General features: G+C 39.7%; 1 protein-coding gene across 11 annotated transcripts in view; it reads left to right on the top strand.

Moving 5' to 3' along the window:
• Itgb6 (integrin subunit beta 6) overlaps positions 1-22,754 on the top strand; it is a 119,194-nt gene that overhangs the window by 72,328 nt on the left and 24,112 nt on the right. For 10 of the 11 annotated variants that reach the window (XR_012447218.1, XM_074070939.1, XM_074070936.1 and 7 more), the window contains 4 exons: positions 807-902; positions 16,570-16,659; positions 20,241-20,375; positions 20,582-20,999. Coding sequence is in view for 10 of the 11 variants with exons in the window: in XM_074070939.1 (XP_073927040.1) it covers positions 807-902; positions 16,570-16,659; positions 20,241-20,375; positions 20,582-20,999 (739 nt within the window). In the remaining variant the exon portion in view is untranslated. The remainder of the gene's footprint in view (positions 1-806; positions 903-16,569; positions 16,660-20,240; positions 20,376-20,581; positions 21,000-22,754) is intronic. The other variant, XM_074070937.1, reaches the window with a different exon arrangement.

Below are 22,754 nucleotides of genomic sequence, written 5' to 3'. Positions count from 1 at the left end.
GTCATAATCAACACATTCTTAGTTTAATTAATTAATTTCTGGCTCCTCTCTCATTTGTATTTCCTTACTGAAATTATCCATATTTGGATTCATATAGCAGGTTTCATATTTTCCAGACTTGGAAAATAAAGTCCTACTTCAAATTTGATAATTTATGAATTCTTTTATTTTTTGACAATACTCATATCACTTGGGAATGACTATCAATGGACCAAAAGTACAGTGTTTCTCAGAAGTCCTGAAAAATGTTTGCAGAATCCCATACAATCAGTTTATGACATTAAAAAGGCAGTAAGACTAAACCCAAGAAGTCCGTGTAGAAATATTTCATGTCAGACAGACCTAAGAATTGTAGTGTTACTCATCAGTGGACTATCCCTTCTTCAACCTTCATATCACCTCATCCAATTCCAGTAAGACCTCAGTCACATGCATCATAGTGTAGCTGCCTCTCCCTTGATTATAACATTCCTCTCTGCTGGTGAGTGCCACTTGGGAGAAGAAATGTTTCTTTACCCTTGAAAACATATATACTATGAATCTTTAAATAAGTTTAGAAGGGAGAGTGCACAATGTACTGCATTGCTGGGACTCACTAAAGACATCTTTGAACCTAGGAGATTTAAGGAAAATATTACTCAACTAAGTGAATAATGTTAATTGTGTACTTGTTTACTTAGAGTGATAGATACAGCCATGCCTGTACGAAATGAGCAACGCTGGACAATATCTTTGAAGTAAATGCCCTTCTTTATTTTATATCCTTTTCCTTAAGGTGATTCTTAAAATCTATACATTAATTTTAGGAATATCCAACAATTGGACAACTCATTGATAAACTGGTACAAAACAACGTGTTGTTGATCTTTGCTGTAACCCAAGAACAAGTTCATTTATATGAGGTAAGCAAACATAATCCAGGAAATTCCTTCAGCAAGATTATGTGTCATGAAACTCTAACATTAACTCTGTGACTTCAGTGCATGGGAAGGCCAATAGATAATCATTAACACATACCAAATGTACTGGCACTTGGCAAAGTGGATTCATTTACTGCTTTCGGTTTAAATAAAAAACATGGAGATGCGGTAGAGATTGAGGGCAGGAGGAGTGGGACTGGAAGAAAGTTATGGAAATGAAAATGCTAATTTGGAAGACAGCACTAATAAACATAAGACCACCTGCCTGGAGGAAAATTAGTCTATCTTGTCTTGAACCATTTCATCTGATAATTAGGGAGTTAACAGAGAACAGAGAAAACATTAATGGTAGTAGGAGAATTGACTTTAAATTCTTTGACATTTGCAAATTAGGATACACAGAAAAGACATAAGCAGAGACACACTCAAATCTATTCAGACATGGAAAGTCAAAAAAAAAAAAAAAAAAAAAAAACACTTGCTAAATTGGGCCAAAAAATAATTTCTCTCTTAAAGGAGTTGGATTCGTAGTTCGGGTTTTTGGATGGAAGCACTTACTGGAAATTATTTCATTAGATGAAATGATGCTTGTAAACCACCACATCAACTGTAAAGCATATGAAGATGGAAAAGATTTTTCTAGTTTCTTTTCAAACTAAGAAAAACAATACATCAAAATGCTGTGAACTGCGGTACTAGAAAACAGTCTACTCCAAATCCTCAGTTTCACAAAACAAGGAGTCTTTAGCATGGGCCCCAGCAAAGGTAGAGAAACTAAATTGCTTGCGCCTTCTAAGCACAAGTGTCAAATACTCCTACATTCAGAGTCTGATCTCCTATTCCTTTTGAAAGGACCTCTTAACTTGTTTGGTGACTTTGCAGGACTCAGGAAAACCTTTGATTATTTCCCAGAAGGCTTTGATTAAATGCACTCACTGCTAAGGACACGTAGCCCATGAACCTGCATCAGGTTCTGTAGAAAGGATCCTGGAGGAGATGCTATCTTGCATTTTTAATGAGAGAGGGCATGTGCTCCCAGGTGAGAGTGCCTGCTGCTGCAAACTAAGGAAGTTCCTCATAATCAGGCTCCATACTCAGGCTTTTGTTCTGCTCAGAGACCATGTGAGGTCACCTGATCCGGGCATTTTCTTAAGGCTCTGTAGTATGTGATACTTGTTTCCACTGGTTTTAAGTAGGAGAGCTGCAGTAAAGATTTAAAAAAAAAAAAAAATACCCCTGAATACAATAGTGAGTCTATTCTGCCTTTGATCCTTAAAGCTAAAGTGAGAGGACCATGGGTCACACCACCTTCTCCCTAGCAGGGCTCTGGCTTAGAACAGAGAGAGGGAGCTGCACAGAACTTATCTTCAAAAGGGAGTCTGGGGAATGCAATTGATGATCGCCAACATAGACTCCCATAATTCACTTTGGTAATAGTCTTTAAGACTTACAGCTCATTTATATCCCTCCCTAAACTGCCATTAAAAAGACAGAGGCTGATGAAAAATAACTCTGTGGCAAAACAGAATCTGTTGAATTTAAGCTAGTTGCATCCACAGTTCCCCTGTTGCAAAAGAAATGATCATTTCCAAGGAAAACATCAGATTAAAGCCTGCCTCTAATATAACAGCAGGGCATTTATTTTGCCTGCCTAGTAATCTCATTATGAGGCGAATTTATGTTCTGTCATGATCTGTGGTCTTTGCCATCCAGGCTCCACTAAATTCAAAGGGGCACTTTCAGGGACCAGGTCAGCAGCCTACTCTGTGTTTCATTATTTTATTTTTGTTCTAATGGGTTCATCATTCCATCTGCATTAGTAGGGCCAGGCAGTAGCCTGGTCTAAAGATAATGACAGCAACATTGCACTTCCCTGAAGGCTTCATGCAGCATGAAAATGCTGATCTCTTGTTTTATTGATAATGAAAACTGTAAATAGACCAATAATGGCCTATGCTGCCTTTCAATTTAAATCTCTTAGAAGGAACCCAATCTGCTGGAGGCCTGTGTAACCTGATGTTTGGGTAGCTGTGATATAAGGAGCTTAGCAACCAAAGAATCATTGAAAAATAAAATCAGTGATAGGATAAATAAAGCAACTAAATGATGAGATCTAATGGAAATTCCAGAAGGCAAATTATTCGCCTGAGTTACATGTGCCTGTGCAGCAGGCAGGGATGGGCGAGGTTCAGTGGCAGCTCTGTCTTGCAGCAAATAAGATTTATGTTGCCCACTCTCAGAGGACAGGACAAATGGATATTGTTTCAGTAATTTTGTTAAGGTGCTTTGGACTACCCACCCAGGTGTTTAGTGCTGCTCTACACTGTTGTTACAGAGGTGAACAAACAATGGTAACGATCAACTAAGCAGCTTTGTCTTCAGTTCCATGTGATTGCAGTGTGCCCCAGACTCTAGCCAACAGACGATTTTGAACAAACTTATTATTATGAATAGCTTCCTGCTTGTCCAATTACAGGGTTCAAGAGATAATGATAGATCATTGTCTGAGCAGTAGGTAGCAGATTACATTCTAGAACTAACTATCATTTTGAATCAGGATTCAATTACCCAAGTTTAAAAAAAATGTTTATATCTCATCTGTTGTTTTAAAATGTTTACTGTTAATTTACATTAAGATAGAATCAGGCTACTAAACTCCAACTCTCTGATTTGATAGTCTTTCCTTCCTAGTGAGATACTGAAATAAAAAGCAATTAAATCACTGTTCTTTACTACATTGTCAAATAATATTATTAGTTGCCTCTGGTTATTTTCAAGACTTTATAATATCCACTATATCATTTATCTTTTTTTGTGTGTGGAACTGGGGTTTGAACTCAGGGCCTCATGCTTGCTAGGCAGGCACTCGACCACTTGAAACACTTCATCAGCCCCAAGACTTTATAATATCCATATTGTTTCAAAATGTCTACATCTGGCTGGAAAAGATGAGACTTTTGAAAAATTAATAGCAATAATTATTATTTGACCTAGTGTTTCTGATGGGATGCTGAAACACAGCACTTGAAAGTGAACAAGAAGCATGCTGGAATAGACACTTCCAGTTCATTTGCTAACATCTATGGCCACTAATCCATGTCCCTGTGTTACCAGGACAGAGTAGTGTGGTCAAAGTGTGGGGACAGGGGTACAGCAGAATTTTATAACGCAAAAAAGGTCCTTTCCTCTGGAAACAAAAAGCCCTTGATTGGCAGACTCTAAGGAGAATTGTCTTGCACATCTTCCTATTTGGGCCAATTCTCAGTACAGTGTGTTCTCAGTAAATGTTGTTGAATGAATGAAGTGCAATAAAGCATCTATTCTTTTCTAAAATTGAGCCAAATGTTCTAAATAGGAATTTGAGTTTTGTGTGACAAATAGTTGTCTAGGTTGAGGAAGGCCAGTCACACAGAGCAGGTAGGAGCACATGACCCTTGCTAGGATTCTTAGTAGCCCAGGCTGTCCTTTCACCTTCCACCCTGGATCCAGATGACACCAAGAGGAAGGCAGCCCTCTGCCCTCTTCTTAGGATGAACCCCTTGGAGAAGGTTCTCAGCCTTCCCACTAGGGCATGAAAGGGAAACCCCTGAGCAATTACTCATCATCAGACATTAGGTCAAAAAAGTAAGTCTGAAGAAGAGTCACAACACGCTATAAGGCTGATGATCTTGTGGAGCTCATGAAAACCACATCCCATACACAAGTTTCCATTTTTCAGAAATCAGTAACCTCATTTTTATTTTTTCCCTTCTTCTTCATCTAGCTCATTTGAGCTTTTCACTGTAGTAAGGGAGAAAAGGAGACAGGGAAAATAAAGAGGAAGATAAAATAAAAATGGACCCCTTTCTATTGTTAGCCTGCTCAATTACTGTCTTGAGCAGTATATTGTATAATATCCTTGTTGGAAAAGATCAAAATAATTTTGCTCCAATGGAAATCCCTTTATCTCACCAGCCTCAGTTTTTATCACATAAAAGGACTAGACCTGATGACCTCCAGTTTTAACCGTCAATGACTAATGCTGCAAAGGAGGGGAATTACCATGAAGTCCAATAATCTCCACAAAATTCAGTGAACTGTATTGTAGCTAAGTTTTGGGTACAATTTAACAAGTTCCCTATCCTATCAATCTCTTCCTATAATCAGGCATTTTAAAACTTATGGTTTAAAAAAAAGTTATTAGGATATGTTTGTTGTATAGGGGGAATTCATTGTGACAATTCCAAATAGGCTTATATTGTACATTGGTTAGATCACTCCCTCTTGCCCCCCTCAGCCCCACTTCAAGCACTTGCAAGAGGGCTCATTGTTCTATTTCATATAGGTATATGATGTCCATGAAACATGTTCCTTCACCTTAATCTCCTCATAAAACTTATGATTTTAACACAAATAAAATCATCTGTGGTAAGAGACAATTTGTGGATTATGAAACATCTCCATAAAGTTAATAAATTGCTATTCATTCAAAGATAATGGAAAATATTTTGATTTCTCCTTACCTGATGGTATTTGTGACTAAAGGCTAAGGAGATTCAGTTCCTACACTTTCCTCATTATTGAAACATCACACAGAGACGGAGGATTTGGAATTACAACTCATGTCCTCAGATCATCAGACAGAATTGTTAGGAGTGTTTTCTAGACTAATTAATAAATCCCAAACACAAAAACCCATCAGTAGCTACCTGATAGGTCACATGGGATATTCTTCTCCTAAGAATCCAAAGCCTCATACTCCAGAAAATAAACACACAGAATGGAAAACATACAGATTTAAAACTGGGGCTTCATGTGATGTCCTATTAGACTCACCTATGAAGAAATATAAGGTGAGATTTTATCAATACAAGATTTAAACATTTCGAAACTTACACAACACTTGGAATGTCTAGCACAGCACTGGCCCAAGATGCTACTGACTGCCAAGTCATTCATTCACTCACTCCCTCATTTATTAACTCATTCATTCACTTCCTCACTCGTTGATTCAGTCATTCACTCACTCACTCATTCAATAAACATCTTACAAACGCCTCCCATGAACCAGACCAGAGTTTGTGACTAGCAGGTGACTAAGACACAGTGCTGGTCTCCATAGAGCACTAATGGACTTGTAAACCAAGAACTAGTCTAAAAAGCACGATAAGAGCATTTTAGGGACCCTTTCTAGGGAGAAACCCCATGGCAGAGTTTTGCTGAGGAGTTAGAGAGTCTGTGTCTCTCCATGTTTTCTCTATTCACCATCTTTGTCATAAGGGGCAGTGAAATATTGGCAACCATAAAAGTGCTTTTGATGCTAGTAGTATCAAAGTGTTGGTCCAAGCCCTTCAATTTACCGAGGTGAAAACTGAGGGCCAGAGATGATATGTAACAATGACTTTGATCATATTAAGACAGTAGGGAATGTTTGCAGAGAGTCTATTGGGCAGCAACCTGGAGATTTAAGAGTTTTATACACCTTTTATCATTTACTCTCCATTTTATGACTATAGAACCCCAAATGGCAAAGCAAGCTGTATGTGAGAGCCAGGATCTGCATCCAGACAGTCTGAGACAGCCCCAACCACTGTATTAAGCCATAGTTAAGTCCCAGCTGCTGGCGTGAAAGAGCGCCTAACCACCAGACCACCAGCAAACAGCCTTTTCAATAAAGTAACCAACTTTAAAATCATTTTAAGAGCACACAGCCCAACCGTGGAGCAGAGCCACCTGACAGATGAACCAATACGTGAATTCCCGGTAAATGACAAATTCTTCAAGGCCAGGCAACACTTGACCTAGGATCTTTTAGCTTGCTGTTAATTTAGATGACTAGAGCCATTTAAAGTTGTGTAGACTTGAGAAGAGAGAGACATTCTGTTCCGCTGTGGGTTGTTTAGGCTCTGAGTGGTAAGGGCAGACGACACAGCTAGGGAGCATTATGTCATTGGTCAGCCATCTAAAACTGCCACCATCTACACCATCTACATCAGTCATTCAGGTTCCAATCAAAGGGGCAAAATGGGGAACCAGGTCTGACAAAGGTCTATTAAGATGCATAGTTTAAGCATACAGTAAAACAGAGTGATATCATGGATGCCCATGTATCAACTGCCAAGTTTTCTCAAATCTTAATATTTTGCCACCATATTTGCTCATATATTTTAAAGAACTAAAACATCCCATATACAATTGCCTGCTGTGTAACTGCCCGATTCTGTTGCCTCTCTTTCTCTCCATAGAGGTAAGCAGTATCCGGAACTTAGTGTTCATCATTCTCACACTTGTTTTTTGTGCTTTTAAAAATATATGTACATTGCCACGTGCCTATGGCTCATGCCTAGAATCCTAGCTACTTGGAAGGCTGAGATTGAGAGGATCGTGGTTCAAGGTGAGCCTGAGCAAATACTGTGTGAGAATCCCACTTCCAAAATAACCAGAGCAAAATGGCAGTAGAGCACCTGCTTTGCAAGCTCAAAGCCCTGAGTTCAAACTCCAGTCCCACCAAATATGTGTGTGTATATGTGTGTCTACATATACATATATATCCATAAATAATTATCAGCTTGATTTCATGGTGAGCATATTATTTCTACAACCTACTTTTTTGGCTCAGCGAAAGGACCTAATAACCTCCAGTTTTAACAGTCAGTCATTGACTTTGGGAAGGGGGGAATTACCATGAATTCCAATGGTTTGAGTTTTTAAAGGTATATTTTATTATAGTAAAAATAGGTAACATAAACATGACCATTTTAACCATGTTGAGAGGTTACAGTTCTGTGGCATTAAACACACTCATGCTGCTGTGCTCAGTGTTGTGTGTTTGAGGTTAACCATGGAGACAGGTGTAGCTCTAGTTAGCCCCACACCCATCACATATATTTCCATCAGTAGGGATACAAAAACGTGCTCTTTCTGTAACTGAGGCACTGGGTGATTTCCGACTGTGCAGCGTGACAGATGTTGTGGTCGAGCACATCCTTGCTCATGTATTCTCTAGCAAGGATCCACATCTGTAAGTGGAGTCCCTGGGTCCCAGGGGGATGGCATGGTCGAAGTCACTGACTTTGTCCAAGATGCTTTCCAAAGTGATCATATCACTTCCTCTCCCCTCCCCCTCCCAGCAATGTAGAGTGGAAGTGCAGACAAAGCAAAAGCAAAAAAAAGTTTAAGCTTCTCTTTTCCCATCTACAAAAATAATGCATCATGTGCCAAAAAACGCAGGGATGAGGGGAGTGGAATACTGAAAAGTACAAAGAAGGAAATAAAGATCACTGGTAAACTCACTCCTCAGACGTTGCTAACCATTGTTGACATTTTAAAACACATCTTCCTTGTCTTTTTCTTTGCATGTATTTACATATTTTAACATAATTGGCATCATACTGTACATATTAAGTATGTTCAGTTTTATAAATGAGTTTATATATTTACAGTACTTATAAAGGCATAAAAATTAAATTGTATTTAGTTATACATCAATCACTTTCACTAACAGGAAATCCTTAGATTGGAGCCTTTGGCTGACATACTTACTTGAAAATATAAGCAACCTCACCCTTCACCTTCAGTCCCAAACTGCACAAGCATGACATTTTGACCTCCAGGTTCACTTTTCCACATACTGACATTATACATGCTTACTTTTTTACAAGTTCTTGTTCTAACCTTCATAGAACTACCCCTCCCCCCGTTTTTTAGTATTCATTTTCTTATCTCCAAAGGGCCCCCTGGCTGAGAACCCCATTATCAGTGAGCCAGAGCCCTCTCTGAACCACAAAGTACTCAAGGCCATGGAGTTACCCTCTCCCCTGCCTTCTCTGGGTCTCACAGGAAGACCTCCTGTTTAACTCAGGTGCCCATCAGTGCCTTTCCAGGGTGCAGCTGGCCGCTATGTGAGGCATCTGAGAGGTGGATCAAAAGCCAGCTTACAGGGAGCCACCCCAGCTTGGGCTGCCATGCAGGAGTCTAACTGCAGCTAAGTATCTTCCACATGGCACAGCCTTTTAAACAGTCACATACGGCCTCAGTGCGCAAGAGCTCCAATTAAACTGATGGCCCCAGACTATGTACTTTAATGTCACGCTCAATTAGCTAAGTGACTCAAAGTGTGCTACCAATGGGACAGTATCGATGATAACACATTTAATATTCTGTCGCACCTGCAGCACTGAGTCTTCAGAAAGGAAACAGAAAATTTCATTTGTTGAATTTGAATAATTTGGGCACACTTAATTCATTAATTCAGGGATTGCTACATTTATTCCTTAGGGCTGTGAGATTTTCCACATAAAATATAAAATATCCAGACTGTGGTTGTGGCTCAGGTGGTAGAGCACTTGCCCAGCAAACATGAGGCCCTCAGTTCAATCCCCAGTACTGAGATAATAATCATAATAACAACGGCAATAACAATGACAACAATAATAATAATGAGCAGGCACCAGTGGCTCTCGCCTGTAATCCTAGCTACTCAGGAGGCAGGGATCAGGAGAGTCATGGTTCAAAGCCAGATGGGGCAAAGAGTTTGCAAGACCCAACCTTGAAAAAAAATCACAAAAAAGGGCTGGCAGAGTGACTCAAGCTTAACAACACTGCCTAGCAAGCATGAGGCCCTGAGTTCAAACCCCAGTGCTGCCAAAAATAATAATAATAGTACTAATAATAATAATAACAGCTATTAAGTAGTTAATGTAGGCTCTTTCAGAGCTGGGGGCATGGGTCAAGTGGTAGAGTGCCTGCCTAACAAGTACAAGGCCCTGAGTTCAAACTTTAATGGTGCCAAGAAAAAAATGGAATAGCTAGTTAAATTTGAATTTTAAATAAACAGCCAATAATTTTTAGTGTATTTCTCATGCCATATTGAGGATACACTTACACTAGAAAGTTTTCATGTTTTCTCTGAAGTTCGTATTTCACTGGGTGTGTTGTATTTTCTCTGCTAGCTTGCGATGCAAGCTTTGTGGGCCATATGGTTTCTGCCAAGACTACTCTACCACGATGGCTTGAAAAAAGTAATGAACCACAGGTGAACAAATGCATGTAGTTACTTACAAAAACAAACGACCCACAGTCCACCTTGCTGACCCTGCATTCATTCATCCATTCATTCATTCTGTGTGGTTTATCTGTGAACTAGGCACTAAGGGAATACAGGAGAATACAAAACAGGCCTATTTTGTCCTCATGGGTCCTCTATTGGAGGGAAATGAGCAAAAAACAATTAATGAACAAATAACCAAGTATAACTTTTAATATCAAAGATGCAAAAAAATACTGTACAGGTATGAACAATAATTAAAGGGGAGTGAGGCCTTTCTTGGGCAGAATCTTCAGGGAGGGCTTCTTTAAAGAACTGAAAACGAGGGCTGGGGCACAGCTCAAGTTGTTTAGTATGCATGAGGCCCTAGGTCTAATGCCAAAGCATCTCAAAAAAAAAAAAAAAGTGATAGTGAGACAGCAACCTGAAGATTTTTTAAAGAAATCATGTGCAAAGGCCCTGAGGCAGCAAACACTGGTGCTCTTTGTAAATGAGGAACTAAAAACAGCCTAGTCAGCTGATGTCAAAGGAGATAGAGTGGGCCAGGGTGGCTAAAAGCAGAGCCCTCAAGGTGCAACTCCATGGACAGTGGGCATTCAAAAATACCACTTTTGTTGTGCAGTGTAGCTGTCACAGGTGCATGACAGGCTGAAAACTCCACATGAATTATGAATACTCAGGTTTTAAAAATCATGTCTTTCTTTTCTAAATCACAAACTATTCTATAGCAGGGATTCCCAAACTTTAGTGCTCGTTAGAATTACCTAGGGAGCATTTTGAAAAACCCAACCCCCAGGTTCTCCCGTGATCGGATAATGGAATCAGCACCTCTGGACTGAGACCTAGGCAGCCTACTTTCTTAAAGCCCCTCTGGTGCATCTGACAGGCCAGGGAGCTTGCTAACAGGCGGACTCTGATTTGGAAGGTCTGGGAGAGGACTGAGCATCTGCACTTCTAACCAGCTCCAAGAAGATACTGGTGCCACTGATCCACCCTCCACCCTGGAGGGCCAGGAGCTCCTTAGCATCCTTCCACATACACCTGATTGCTGGTTTCTCATCTCCTACCTGCTACTCATCCTTCAAAGTTTTATTATCTGACTTTGGTCTGCAAAGCACAGAGGCTGCTCCCAAACCCAGATGGCTTCCCATAGTAAAAGGGCTTTCTAAAGCCTGGGGACTTGCATTCCCCAGCAAAGGTATGCAATCCCTCTCCAAAGGCAGGGTAATCTTATTAAGAGGAGATCAGAAGTAGCCTGGTAACAAATACTCCATGTAGTCTCTTTGTTCTGGGCGGCTTCATTCCCTGCTGCCTCTCTGCTCATCTGTTTGTCTCTGAGCAGTCATGCACCATGAGTCCATTCGTCTTCTCTTATCACTCTGTTACTGCTGCAAGCACCCGTTCAACTATGTGCTCCAGCTTCTTGGCTGACAAGATAATTACATTCTAGGCAGACTGAGAGAAAGACAGGTAGTGCTCAAAAGTTCTGAAGCTGACTACCTAGTCATTGCTGGTACCGACTTCAAGATCAAGCACCTGACCTAATTAGCACACTCCCAGGCTCCTTGCCTGCTGCGGAATGCTGACAATGGAAAGCCTGAAGGCAAAGCAGGTATCAGGCAACCTGGAGACAGACATCCATGCCACCCTTTTGCCAGAAACAATTACATGTTCTTTTTGGAATCTTGGGTGTCCTAGTAACACAGTGGAGCCTGGGGATAAATTTTTGCATAATACTGGGAGTCCTGCATTTATGGATAATGAACAGGAGAACCCGGGAAATAATTTCCTCTCCCCACCCCCACCAAGAATGAGAGACCCCATGGGAAGAATGCTTTCTGATTGCCTGCAGGAAGACTCATTGCTGCAAACCTGCCCATGCCAGTCCTGGAAGGAGCACTGGGTTCTACAGAAGCAGGCTTCCCAGCTATTTGTCTTCTACTAGACAAATGGTAAGACACAGTCCCCTGGGAATTTATCTTTTCCTGTTTCATGGTTTTGCTACTTTCTCCATTTCTTTCCAGATACAGCCTTTGAGCCCACCCAACTCTACTCCACCCCTACCTGGTTTTTGTTTTTTTTTTTAACAATTGTACTTATTTATAATTATATATATATTTTTAATTTTATTATTCATATGGGCATACAAGGTTTTTTTGGTTTGTTTTTGCTTTGACTGGGCAACTGCTGTATAATCCCAGCATCCCTAACCATACATATAAGGCAGTATTGTCCTCACTTTCTAAAGAGACACATATTTATTTGCTGCTGGCATTTAAACCAGCCCCTCCCCCCACCACCACCTCACACACACACACACACAGAGACCTGGTGGAAAAGAGTGAGCACCGGTCTAGAGTCAAGATGTTCTTCTGCCACTTAAAATACCTCTGTGGCACTCACATGTGGCACTCACCTGCCCAATTTAAACTAGTGGCATGAGGTGAAAGAAGTGAAAAGAACCCTAGCCCCATGTTACAGAGTGAATTGTGTCCCACAAAAAATGTTAGAGATTGAATACCCAGTTCCACAGAGGTGACCATATTTGGGAATAGGTCATAGCAGATACAATTAGTTAACATGAGATCACACTGGAGCACGGTAGACCTTTAGTCCAATATGACTACTGTCCTCACATGAAGACAAAGGACACAGAGACCCAGACATATGGACAAGAACACCCTGTGAGGACGCAGTTAGAAGATGGAGGACCCATCTACAAGCCAAGGAAGGCCAAGGAATGTGGGCATCACCAGAAGCCAGAAAGAGGCAAGGATGGATTCTTCCCTGTGGGTTTCAGAGGGAGCCGATCCTGCCCCTGCTCAACAGTGACATGGAACAGTCAGGAGACCCAGTGCCAGGCACTAACAGAAGTATCTGGTTAAGTGATCTGGTGTTAGACAGAAGTGAGTCTGGCTGTTCCACTGCCTGGTGGGATGATATCAGGAAAGTTAACTAAATTCTCCATATTTTGGCAGTAAAACAGAGATAATTATGGCACCTAAATAATACAGCCTCTGTGAAGAATGAAAGGGTGATTCTGCCAGGCATGAATGTTGCTCTAGCTTTCCATTCCCCTGAGATATGGGAGTCTCTGGGCACCTTCAACCCTGTCTGTAGACGCAGAGTGATCCAGATGGAATCTGAGCAGACCAAGAGCAGCATGGCTCCTCTTCTGCCTCTCTGCACTCATCCCAGGGTTTCCACAATAGCAGATTTCCCAGGAGCCCTGGTTTCTGAGGTTGCAGGTGTCTGAAAGGCAGGAGGTACTTGAGGTGTCAGGAGGCTTGTGAGGACCTCTGATCCTTCGGGGAGGCCACCTAAATTGGTAATTGCAGTTGATGGAGGCTTAATCCTAAGCATCCAGCCTGAGGAAAGGGAGTGACAGGGAGGGAAGCCGACAAGAGCCTATGAGAGCTGAATTCTGCCTGATAATGCCTCCCTGGGCCCCTCCTGGGGTGGCCTGGGGTGGAAGAAAATCAGGATTACTCCTTGTGGCTGAATCATGGGTAGATCTGAGCCCTTTTCAGAATCACCTAACTTTCTGCAGTTTAAATTGCATCTACATTACCCAGATACATCTCCCTGAAGGCACTTGTCACAGAGCAGTGGTGCATTTCGTGGGCGTGTCTCTGTGGGTGTACACACCTCAGATGGGAATGAATGGGTTCTAATTAGTTACAATTAGTTAACATAAGGTCACATTGGTGTAGGGTAGACCTTTCATCTAATATGACTAATATCCAAGTGCCATCTTTCAGAGTCACATCCGGGGACGCAAAATCATCCTTTTCTAACATTAAACATGCTTAATCACAACAACTTATAATAGCATATCAGGACTGTAATGAAGGGAAAGCATTTTCTATGTGATATTTACAGTAATCATAATACTACAAGACTTAAAGTGTAATTTTTCACAGTGTTATATCACGAAGCCAAAAATTGTCCATGTTTTTAGTTAATTATTTGAAATGCTTCGGGAGGGGGATCAGCATCCAGAAATTAATTAATAGTTTTCTTCTGCATAATTGTCAGTGTTATCACTGGTTATTGCCACTGGCTGCCAGCTCCTTTATATCCTTGCATGGCAATCAGCAAATGTGATTAATGCTAACCACTTCCCTAATAGCCAAATGCCAATGCCATACCACATGCAGGACTATAATTATGCTTTAGGAAGTGAGTGGGTTCAGCTTCGTTAGCCCAAAATTAACCCTCAAATACAAAGGCCACTAACACTAGTATGTATAGAAAACACCCATGAAGAAGCTGGGCGCTGGTGGCTCACGCCTATAATCCTGATCTCAGGAGGCAGAGCTCAGGAGTATCACTGTTCAGAGCCAGCTCAACAAACAGTTCACAAGACCTTATCTCGAAAAAACCCATCATAAAAAGGGCTGGTGGAGTTGCTCAAGGTGTAGGCTCAAGGTGTAGTTCATACCTCGGCACCACAAAAAAAAAAAGAAAGAAAGAAAACACCCATAATACCTCATTCTTGGGGAATACCAGGACATACTTCAAGGATGGTGGTTTCTTATATACCTAACAACCTCGAAATTCTTTTTCAAAAAGATCTAAACCTTCCTTCGTGATGTTCTAAAGGCTCCCTCTTGCCTTCTCTTTGGGGATCAGCCAAATCTACTCACATTCCAGCTCTGCTTGAGTGGAATTTGAGTTCCTATTTAGGTATTTGCTGTTAACCACAGGTCTCATGCTTCACAGCCCTTTGTGACATGTGTTTATTTGAAGAGGTAAGTCGATGAAGCAGTGCTTCCTTATATTTTAAAGCACTCCCTGACTTAGGGAAATAGAGGGGGCCCTCTACTAGTACCAGTGACTTGGGGAAGGAGAAAGTGAGGAATGCTACCTGGATTACTGTCCACAACCCCCTCAGTATCAAAATGGGGTGTCAAAGCAAAGCAAAATCTGACACACTTAAAAGTTTCAAATTCCTAGCAACTTCAATTGTGAACAATGAAATAGGTGGAACATTACCAAATGCACAAATCAAAACCAAAGCCCACATTTTGCAGTCAACATGTAGAAAGCATAGACTTACCCAGGTGTCCCCTCTTGTAAGGGCCTGGGACTCCATCACCCTTGCTCCATGGGCTCCTCTCCTTCGTTCCCCTTATCCTGATTTATTCACTTAGCATCACTATTATAATTCATGATGATTATTATTTCTGATTTAATTTTGTATATTTTCTAAACTTCTTAAATCTCCTTTGGAATACAATAGGATATCAAAATGCAGTTAAATATGCTGGAACTCTAGGAGATGCCCTAAGCCCATCACTCAAAGCTTACTTATTCTCTGCTGTGTACAGTTTTAATAAACACATCTGATTTCACAACATACAGCAACGTAGAAGACCATCGCTGATAGAAAGAGTGTCTGTTGTCTCTTGAGGATCCAACACAGCACATTGAGCCTATTGAGTATATAGATGTTGTTAAATGCAATAGTGAATGAATAAATCAGTAAATAAGTAAGTGAATAAAATAGAGAGCTTTGCAAGAAGGTAGAAACTATTTTTAAACAAATTCAAGAAACAGAAATATAGCAGTAAGGACCCACATGGTATGGAAGTAATCTTTGCACATTTTGAAAGCCTTTGATGATTCTAGAACAGTAGTTAATACTGATGAGTATAGCTCTATTATGTAAGAGTATATAACATATATATTGTGTACTCTCATATAATACAGTTATAAAGTAATTACTGCTGATAAGTATAACTCTACTGTACAACTACCAACATATTCTTGGGAGTCTCTGTTCAAGAAGACAGGAATGTATATTACACACTTTAGAAAACTTCATTTGAAAATAACAAAGTTTTAAAACATAAAACTTAAGAAATGGGCAATATTCAGCTGTCTGGAAAATTCCCTTCTTTGCAATGCCTCCTTCTATGACAATGTGTGACAAATGAATGCTGATGAACTGATATTGGAAGTAACATCTCAGGAAAGGCAATGCAAGTGGAGAAGGCACACTGTTTAGAACTAGGCTCTGACTTAATCCTGATGCAATGGGGAGTGGTTCTAACTAACCCTGGGACTGTGCTGACATCCCTGAAGGAGCATTCATTGTGGGTAGAAAAGGGACAGTGAAGAGCAAGTATCCAATACTCACTCCTTTCTCCACCAAATCATTGCTCATTAAGACCTCTAGGCTCCATGACTTAAGCAACCTTATTCCCTCTCCACCTGTGTGTGTGCCAAAAATTGGTTTCTGCAACATTATAAAAAGAGAAAGAAATTCCTAGATGCATGCTCAGAAACTTCTGGACAAAGTATGCTCCAGGAATGGAATACAATACATAAATGTTGTGATTATTTAAAACTTGACTCCTGTCATGATACAAACGACAGTCCTAGACAAAGGCAGTCTCAGACCCAGGATTTCCCCAGTGCAACTCTGGCCTGTCCGTTTCCCACATCAGAGTGATGCAGCACTAGTTTCAAGAGAAACACCCACTTATTATCAGGAGCCTGTTTTCCCTGGCCAGTTAAATAGAGGGGATCACAGCCAGTGGGCTCAACCCCATACTTAACATTTTTCAATTACTGTGAGTAATCAAAGATTAACTTACTCTTTTATTTGGTTTACAGAATTACGCAAAGCTTATTCCTGGAGCGACAGTGGGACTGCTTCAGAAGGACTCTGGAAACATTCTCCAGCTTATCATCTCGGCTTATGAAGTATGGTATTTTATAAGAATTTGGCTTCTTTTTTGCATTTCAGTGGTATTCAAACACTAAGATGTAGGTAGGGAAACCCACTTTCATTTGTTGATAGAGTGCTTATCCAAAGAAAATCTCTCTGCAGGTAAAATATAAACTTTATTTATTTAATTTGAAGATCTTCTTCCTGAAAAAGCAGCAAACAGAAAAATCAAAAACCTATCCTAAATTTAGGTTGTTTTTATAATAATACCCAACAGTAGCAGTGTCCCCAGGAAATTTTAATCTGACTGAAAAGAGTCCCTGAGTCATAACTAAGTGCGCTTCTATCTTAAAAAAAAAAAAAAAAGTGCAAATTGCTAGTGAGTAACAGATTTATGTAGTGAACTAACTCTGCAGGTTTAATGAGACGAGATCATAACTCAAGCAAAAATACAAGGGCTGGCTCTGTACCAAAACACCAAAAGCACACCTAGCACACCACCTCACTTTAGGTTCTCTACTTTAGGGAACCAAGGAAACCCGCATGAGTTTAATGAGTATGTATATAATTTTTTGCTTTGACTTTATGGATTAGTACTGAGTGTAGAATTCCTCCCTTAAAATAAGATGCATACCTATGCTTTTTTTCTTTGAATTAGTCCACAATGGATGGCCAGTTGCCAACTCTTTTTTTATTTTAGTTCCTAAATATTATTCTCCTTTTTTGGCCTTTCCTTACAAAATAAACTAAAAACAAAACAAAACCTCACAAAGATGTAAAGGAAACTCTAAATTAGGACAGGCATGAAAAACAGATCAATTTTTAGAAAACATTAAAGCTTTCTAAATGTTTGTTTAGAAATTTTGTTCTACACAGCATTTACACAATATTGAAGGAATAAAATTCAAAATCAATAAGTCTTCTAATTTTTAATGTTTGAAAACTTCAAATAAATGACCAGTACGTACCATACGCCAGTGCTTAGCATATCCCGACCCAATATTCTGGGTCATACCAGAATCTTCTTAGAAGCTTTTTAAAAATAGGCATGCTCAGATTCCTTTCACAGACAACTTTGGAGACGTTCAGGGGAAGGAGGAGCTACATATTTTTATGTAACCTCTCCTATGATTTTGGCATTACTCCACCAATTTTGACTTTCACTCAAAAAGAGAAGCAAGATATTCCTTCTCAAATACTTCATTTATACCCAGAGAATAAAATACAGAGGTATTCATTAAAATTATAAGAAGATTGGAGGCTTTTCTCGCTGATAATCCTCAGAAATTTCAGTTTCCTTACCTCATATCAAAAATTAATCACCACATTAGCTCATGCTTGAAATTCTTCCAGACAGAAAAGCTTGTGGACAAAACATTATAAAACCCTTTCCCCTCTCATGCAATAATTAAAGTTTTAATGTGCAGAAGCAAATAAAATCACAAAGCAATCCCTCACAGAATAGTAACACACTTGGTTTTCTTTAACCCAATATTCTCGGAAGTGCTGGCACTAACATCTTCAAAGAAATTAGGAAACAGTGAGTTATTAGCTTGGCCAGGTGACCTGTGCCCATGCCTTACATGTCACGTAGCTTATGCTGTAGTTGAAACCAAGGTATTAACATTCGAATTGAATCTTGTGTTCTTGTTAACTGTTGCAAAAATACCAAGAAGCATCTATTGTTTTTCTACTAAACAATCTTGCTCTGAAGTTATTATTGGAACTTTATGATTTGCAGGGTGAAAGATGCAAATAGATCATGAGACTAATTTGAATTATGTTTCTATTCTATTATTCTTAAATGTACTCTAGAAAGACTTTACATATAGGAACCTATAGACTGAATTTCTTTCTCAGTCAATAAAAGAGAGGGAAGGAAAGAAAACATAGTGAGAGAAAACATAAAATGTTCCAGTAGGGTAGAGGCAGTCTGTGTTTACAATTTGTGGCTACAAACCTCAGCTGAGTATTTTATAGCACCATATTGATATAAGACATCCTAAGTACTGAATGTGTTTTCATCTGACCCTCTCTCTCTAATTTCCTTCCTTTCCTAACCGCATAATAAAAGGTACTGACATATCAGTGATCCCAAGTGTAAACTCCTCTACTGGAAATTAAACTCTGGAACAAGATCCACAGGGTTTGTTTTCTTTGTCCAGCTTATAGGAGCCACTCAAAAAAATGAATGAATGAAATGATGAAAAATTTAAATTAATATTTATATCCTTTCCTTGGGAAATTTATATTAAAATATTCCCGGTCAATTTTGTATGATACCTAATTATACTAAGGCTGAGATTTCCTTCATTTAGGCCAAATTATGTCGCTCACTAGTCCTTATTATTGCTGTCACCTTTCACCTACAGACACCTCCCTCATTTCTCATTTAGCTCTTGACTTACTCTGCCACTGTCTCCAGCACCACTTCTGACTTAATTCTTGATGATTTCAGTGTAAACAAACTTTGGATGCAGGAAGGATCATCTTACTATGCAGATATAAAACTATACTTCAGGAAATTTTGAAGCTGAATTTTTATAAAATGTCAATAATAAAATAGATGTATGTCAAAACTTTAGATGAATTAAAGTATAACAATTCACAATATTTTTAAATGTTTTACTGTTTATTTTTTAGTAATTTTGTTTTGTTCCCCAAAATACAAGTCTTTATGTTGTAAGTGAATAAGGAATAGAAAAATTAAAACGATACGCTTCTGAGAGCAGAAACCCAGTCTTATCCCAGATCTGACTACATTAAGTGTACAATAGGCTTCCAACAAATTCCAATAATGACTTTAAGGCACAGTTGTCCTCCATATTTTAACACCCCTAAAACATGGATCCAGCTTGTAATTAATGGTGTCATACAACCACCAAGTGCCCGGTAGCAGTCACGACACAGTTTTTATTAACAATTATGAGTACCATAACTTCAATTCATTAAATGCATTGTTGCTACTAGAAGTGCTAAATTTAATAGCCATTGTAAAATATCTTCAAAGTGTTTGAACTATGATTTGATATTGAGATGAAAAGTTATTATGTATGCAGAAATGTACCAAAACAGAGCAGCAGGGTGTAAATTTGATACCAGTGAAGCAAATATTCGTTTTGGAGGATGGTTGCAATTCTGTATTCCTTACAAAGCAGCAGCCAGCTGCCTTATGGGACCTAAGAAATGACGACACTTACAAGTAAAGGACGCCATCATAATGTCTTGCTATAAGATATAAGAAAAGAATTACCTTTTGTATGTCAAGTCATGCAACTCAGATTTGCCAAATCCTTCTGAATGGATTAAATAGTTTTCAGAGCAATGATAGACTAATGTCTATCATGTTGTATAGAACCATCGTGAGGTATTTTGTCATAGTTTAATTGTCACATGGTAATAGCGTATGTTATAATTGATGATATCTTAGATACACTAAGATAAGAAATTACATACAGGTTGACAGCTCACCTTCTTGCTTGATTAATGTTCCAGTGAATTTCTTCTAGACCCAATTTAATTTTATTCATTTGTCATTCATGAACATAATTCAGTTTCTTCTGGCTTTTTTTTTTTTGGTTGTGACTTCATTTTACCCTTTTTATCTGAACTAAAGGAACTGAGGTCTGAGGTGGAACTGGAGGTATTAGGAGACACAGAAGGACTGAACCTGTCCTTCACAGCCATCTGTAACAACAGTACCCTCTTCCCACAGCAGAAGAAATGCTTGCACATGAAGGTGGGAGACACAGTGAGTAAATGACCAGTAGACGTCTGAAACCCTATTCAGATGAGTCACAGATTATTAGTTTAGCTCACTGAAGCTGGACTTCTTTGAAGAATTTCTTAGGTTTCCTAATAAATCAGCTTTTGGCAAAGCTGATTTCCACTCTGACTCGTTTCACCTCCTGCAGGTTGGTGGATGAGGAAGCAGACAATTAGTGTTTTCTTTTCCAGGCTTCATTCAACGTGACTGTGAGCATACCTCACTGCGAGGGAAGAAGCAGGCACATCATCATAAAGCCCGTGGGGCTGGGGGACGCCCTGGAAATACTTGTCACTCCAGAATGTGACTGCGACTGTCAGAAAGAAGTGGAAGTGAACAGTTCCAAATGCCACAATGGGAATGGCTCCTTCCAGTGCGGGGTGTGTGCCTGCAACCCCGGCCACATGGGTCCTCACTGCGAGTGTGGCGAGGACACGCTGAGCACAGATTCCTGCAAGGAGGCTCCCGATCACCCCTCGTGTAGTGGAAGGGGTGACTGCTATTGTGGGCAATGCATCTGCCACTTGTCTCCCTATGGAAACATTTATGGACCTTACTGCCAGTGTGACAATTTCTCCTGCGTGAGACACAGAGGACTGCTGTGCGGAGGTAGGCGACAGCTAAGTCCATTTCCCACTGCAACTGTTGAGGGAGCAGGCAGGGACTTTGCAGCCTTGGTACCTTCCTCTGTTTCCTGAACCTTGTAGGTCCTGCATTAATCCATGCTGACCATCTTAGTGGCTTCATCTTTAGACTCGGGGGTAATAGACTCTTTTGCATTTTGTTTTTCGAATTCTCACATTGCCTTGGGATGAGGTCTCTGCTGATTGAACTTCTGTTTGTATTATTATTTCCCTAACAGCAAGTAGGGAAAGGATGGAAACGCCTTCTGCAGTTACCACCCAGATTCTAGTAACTGCCTTCTACTTTAGAAAAACAAAAAGCTAGATGGGAATTGGACATTCCACTAAAGGCAAAGAAATACTAAGTGGACTTCCGAGGCCTTCACTCACTCCACACATCCTTGTTAAACCTACTGTGTGATTGACAGTAAGTTAGGCATTGGGGCTGCTTTAAAAGATAAGGAAGAACATATGTGAGGAAGCCTCTGGAAAGAATGAAAATAGAAAACTGAGAGAATTTCTGGAGAAATTTGAGAAAAGCTTAAAATACAAATATTTACGTTTTAATATTCTTTTAGATGTAAAGATCACTAGTTTAAGAACAAACTGCATATATGTCTGGTGCCGGTGGCTCATGCCTGTTATCCTAGCTACTCAGGAGGCAGAGATCAGGAGGATCACAGTTCAAAGCCAGCCCGGGTAAATAATTCCCGAACCCTATATCAAAAAACCGATCATAAAACAGGGCTGGTGGAGTCACTGAAGGTGTAGGCCTTGAGTTCAAACCCCAGTACTGCAAGAAAAAAAAAAAAGAAACAACAAAAATATTGCATTTAACATGACTATTATAAAATCATCCTATATATGTATAGCATTCTATATAATATCACAAAAGATGTTACTCTATAACTAGAAACTTTCTCTTTTTAAAGATGCAAAAGTATTTAGAATAATTACAATCAATAAAGAGTTATGCAGTATCTATTGTGTGCCTGGCACTGTGCTGAATGCAGGAATAAATGTGCCTGGCGTTGTGAACAGACTCCCCGCTGCTACTGACTTGCAAAGCCAACCACGTATTCCACAGCCTCATTTTACAACTTCTAGACGTGGCTATGTGCTGCTGTCTTGAAAGGCTATTGTCGCAATGTTCTTTTTCATGCAACTTCTTTCATCCATCTGTAAGCACTCAAAGATAGAGGATTCCATCGATTTTTTTTCCGTTTCCAAGTTCCATTAGCCTCATATTTTGATTCTGACAATCTGGGAACAGTGACAGGCATTAGAGAAAACATTCCTGCCATGATACACTTACAGTTGTTTGCCAATGGCATTCCAGAAAGATCTATCCTTCTGAGAAGAGCCTGCAGATTTTTTTCTTGCTCTTTATCATCTTGCCTCTCAATACAAAGGTGCTGTAGTTGTCTAAACAGACATTTTAGATAATGATTGGTTGCTTGGTGATACTAATTAGTAATTGTGGTGACCAGGTTAAAGGGTTTGGAAGGCCAGAAGAAAGGAGGGTTTCTGAATTTTGAGTGTTCTGTGGTTTTTGCTTTGATGGTTCTTTTGTACCACTTCAGGAGGGGTTTTCTAAATTTCTGCCAAGTAATTCTTACATATAGTGTAAGAATTTCCATTTGCATTTCCAAAGCATTTGAAAATGACATTTCATTTAATCACATTTATAAAACTTTTTTTTTTAAGCTGGTCATGGTGATGCACACTTGTAAGTCCAGTG

The sequence above is a fragment of the Castor canadensis genome, chromosome 4, assembly GCF_047511655.1.
Source record: "Castor canadensis chromosome 4, mCasCan1.hap1v2, whole genome shotgun sequence".
Taxonomy (NCBI): domain Eukaryota; kingdom Metazoa; phylum Chordata; class Mammalia; order Rodentia; family Castoridae; genus Castor; species Castor canadensis.
Note: the sequence above shows the minus strand (reverse complement) of the source record. Positions and strands in the feature narration are given on the sequence as shown.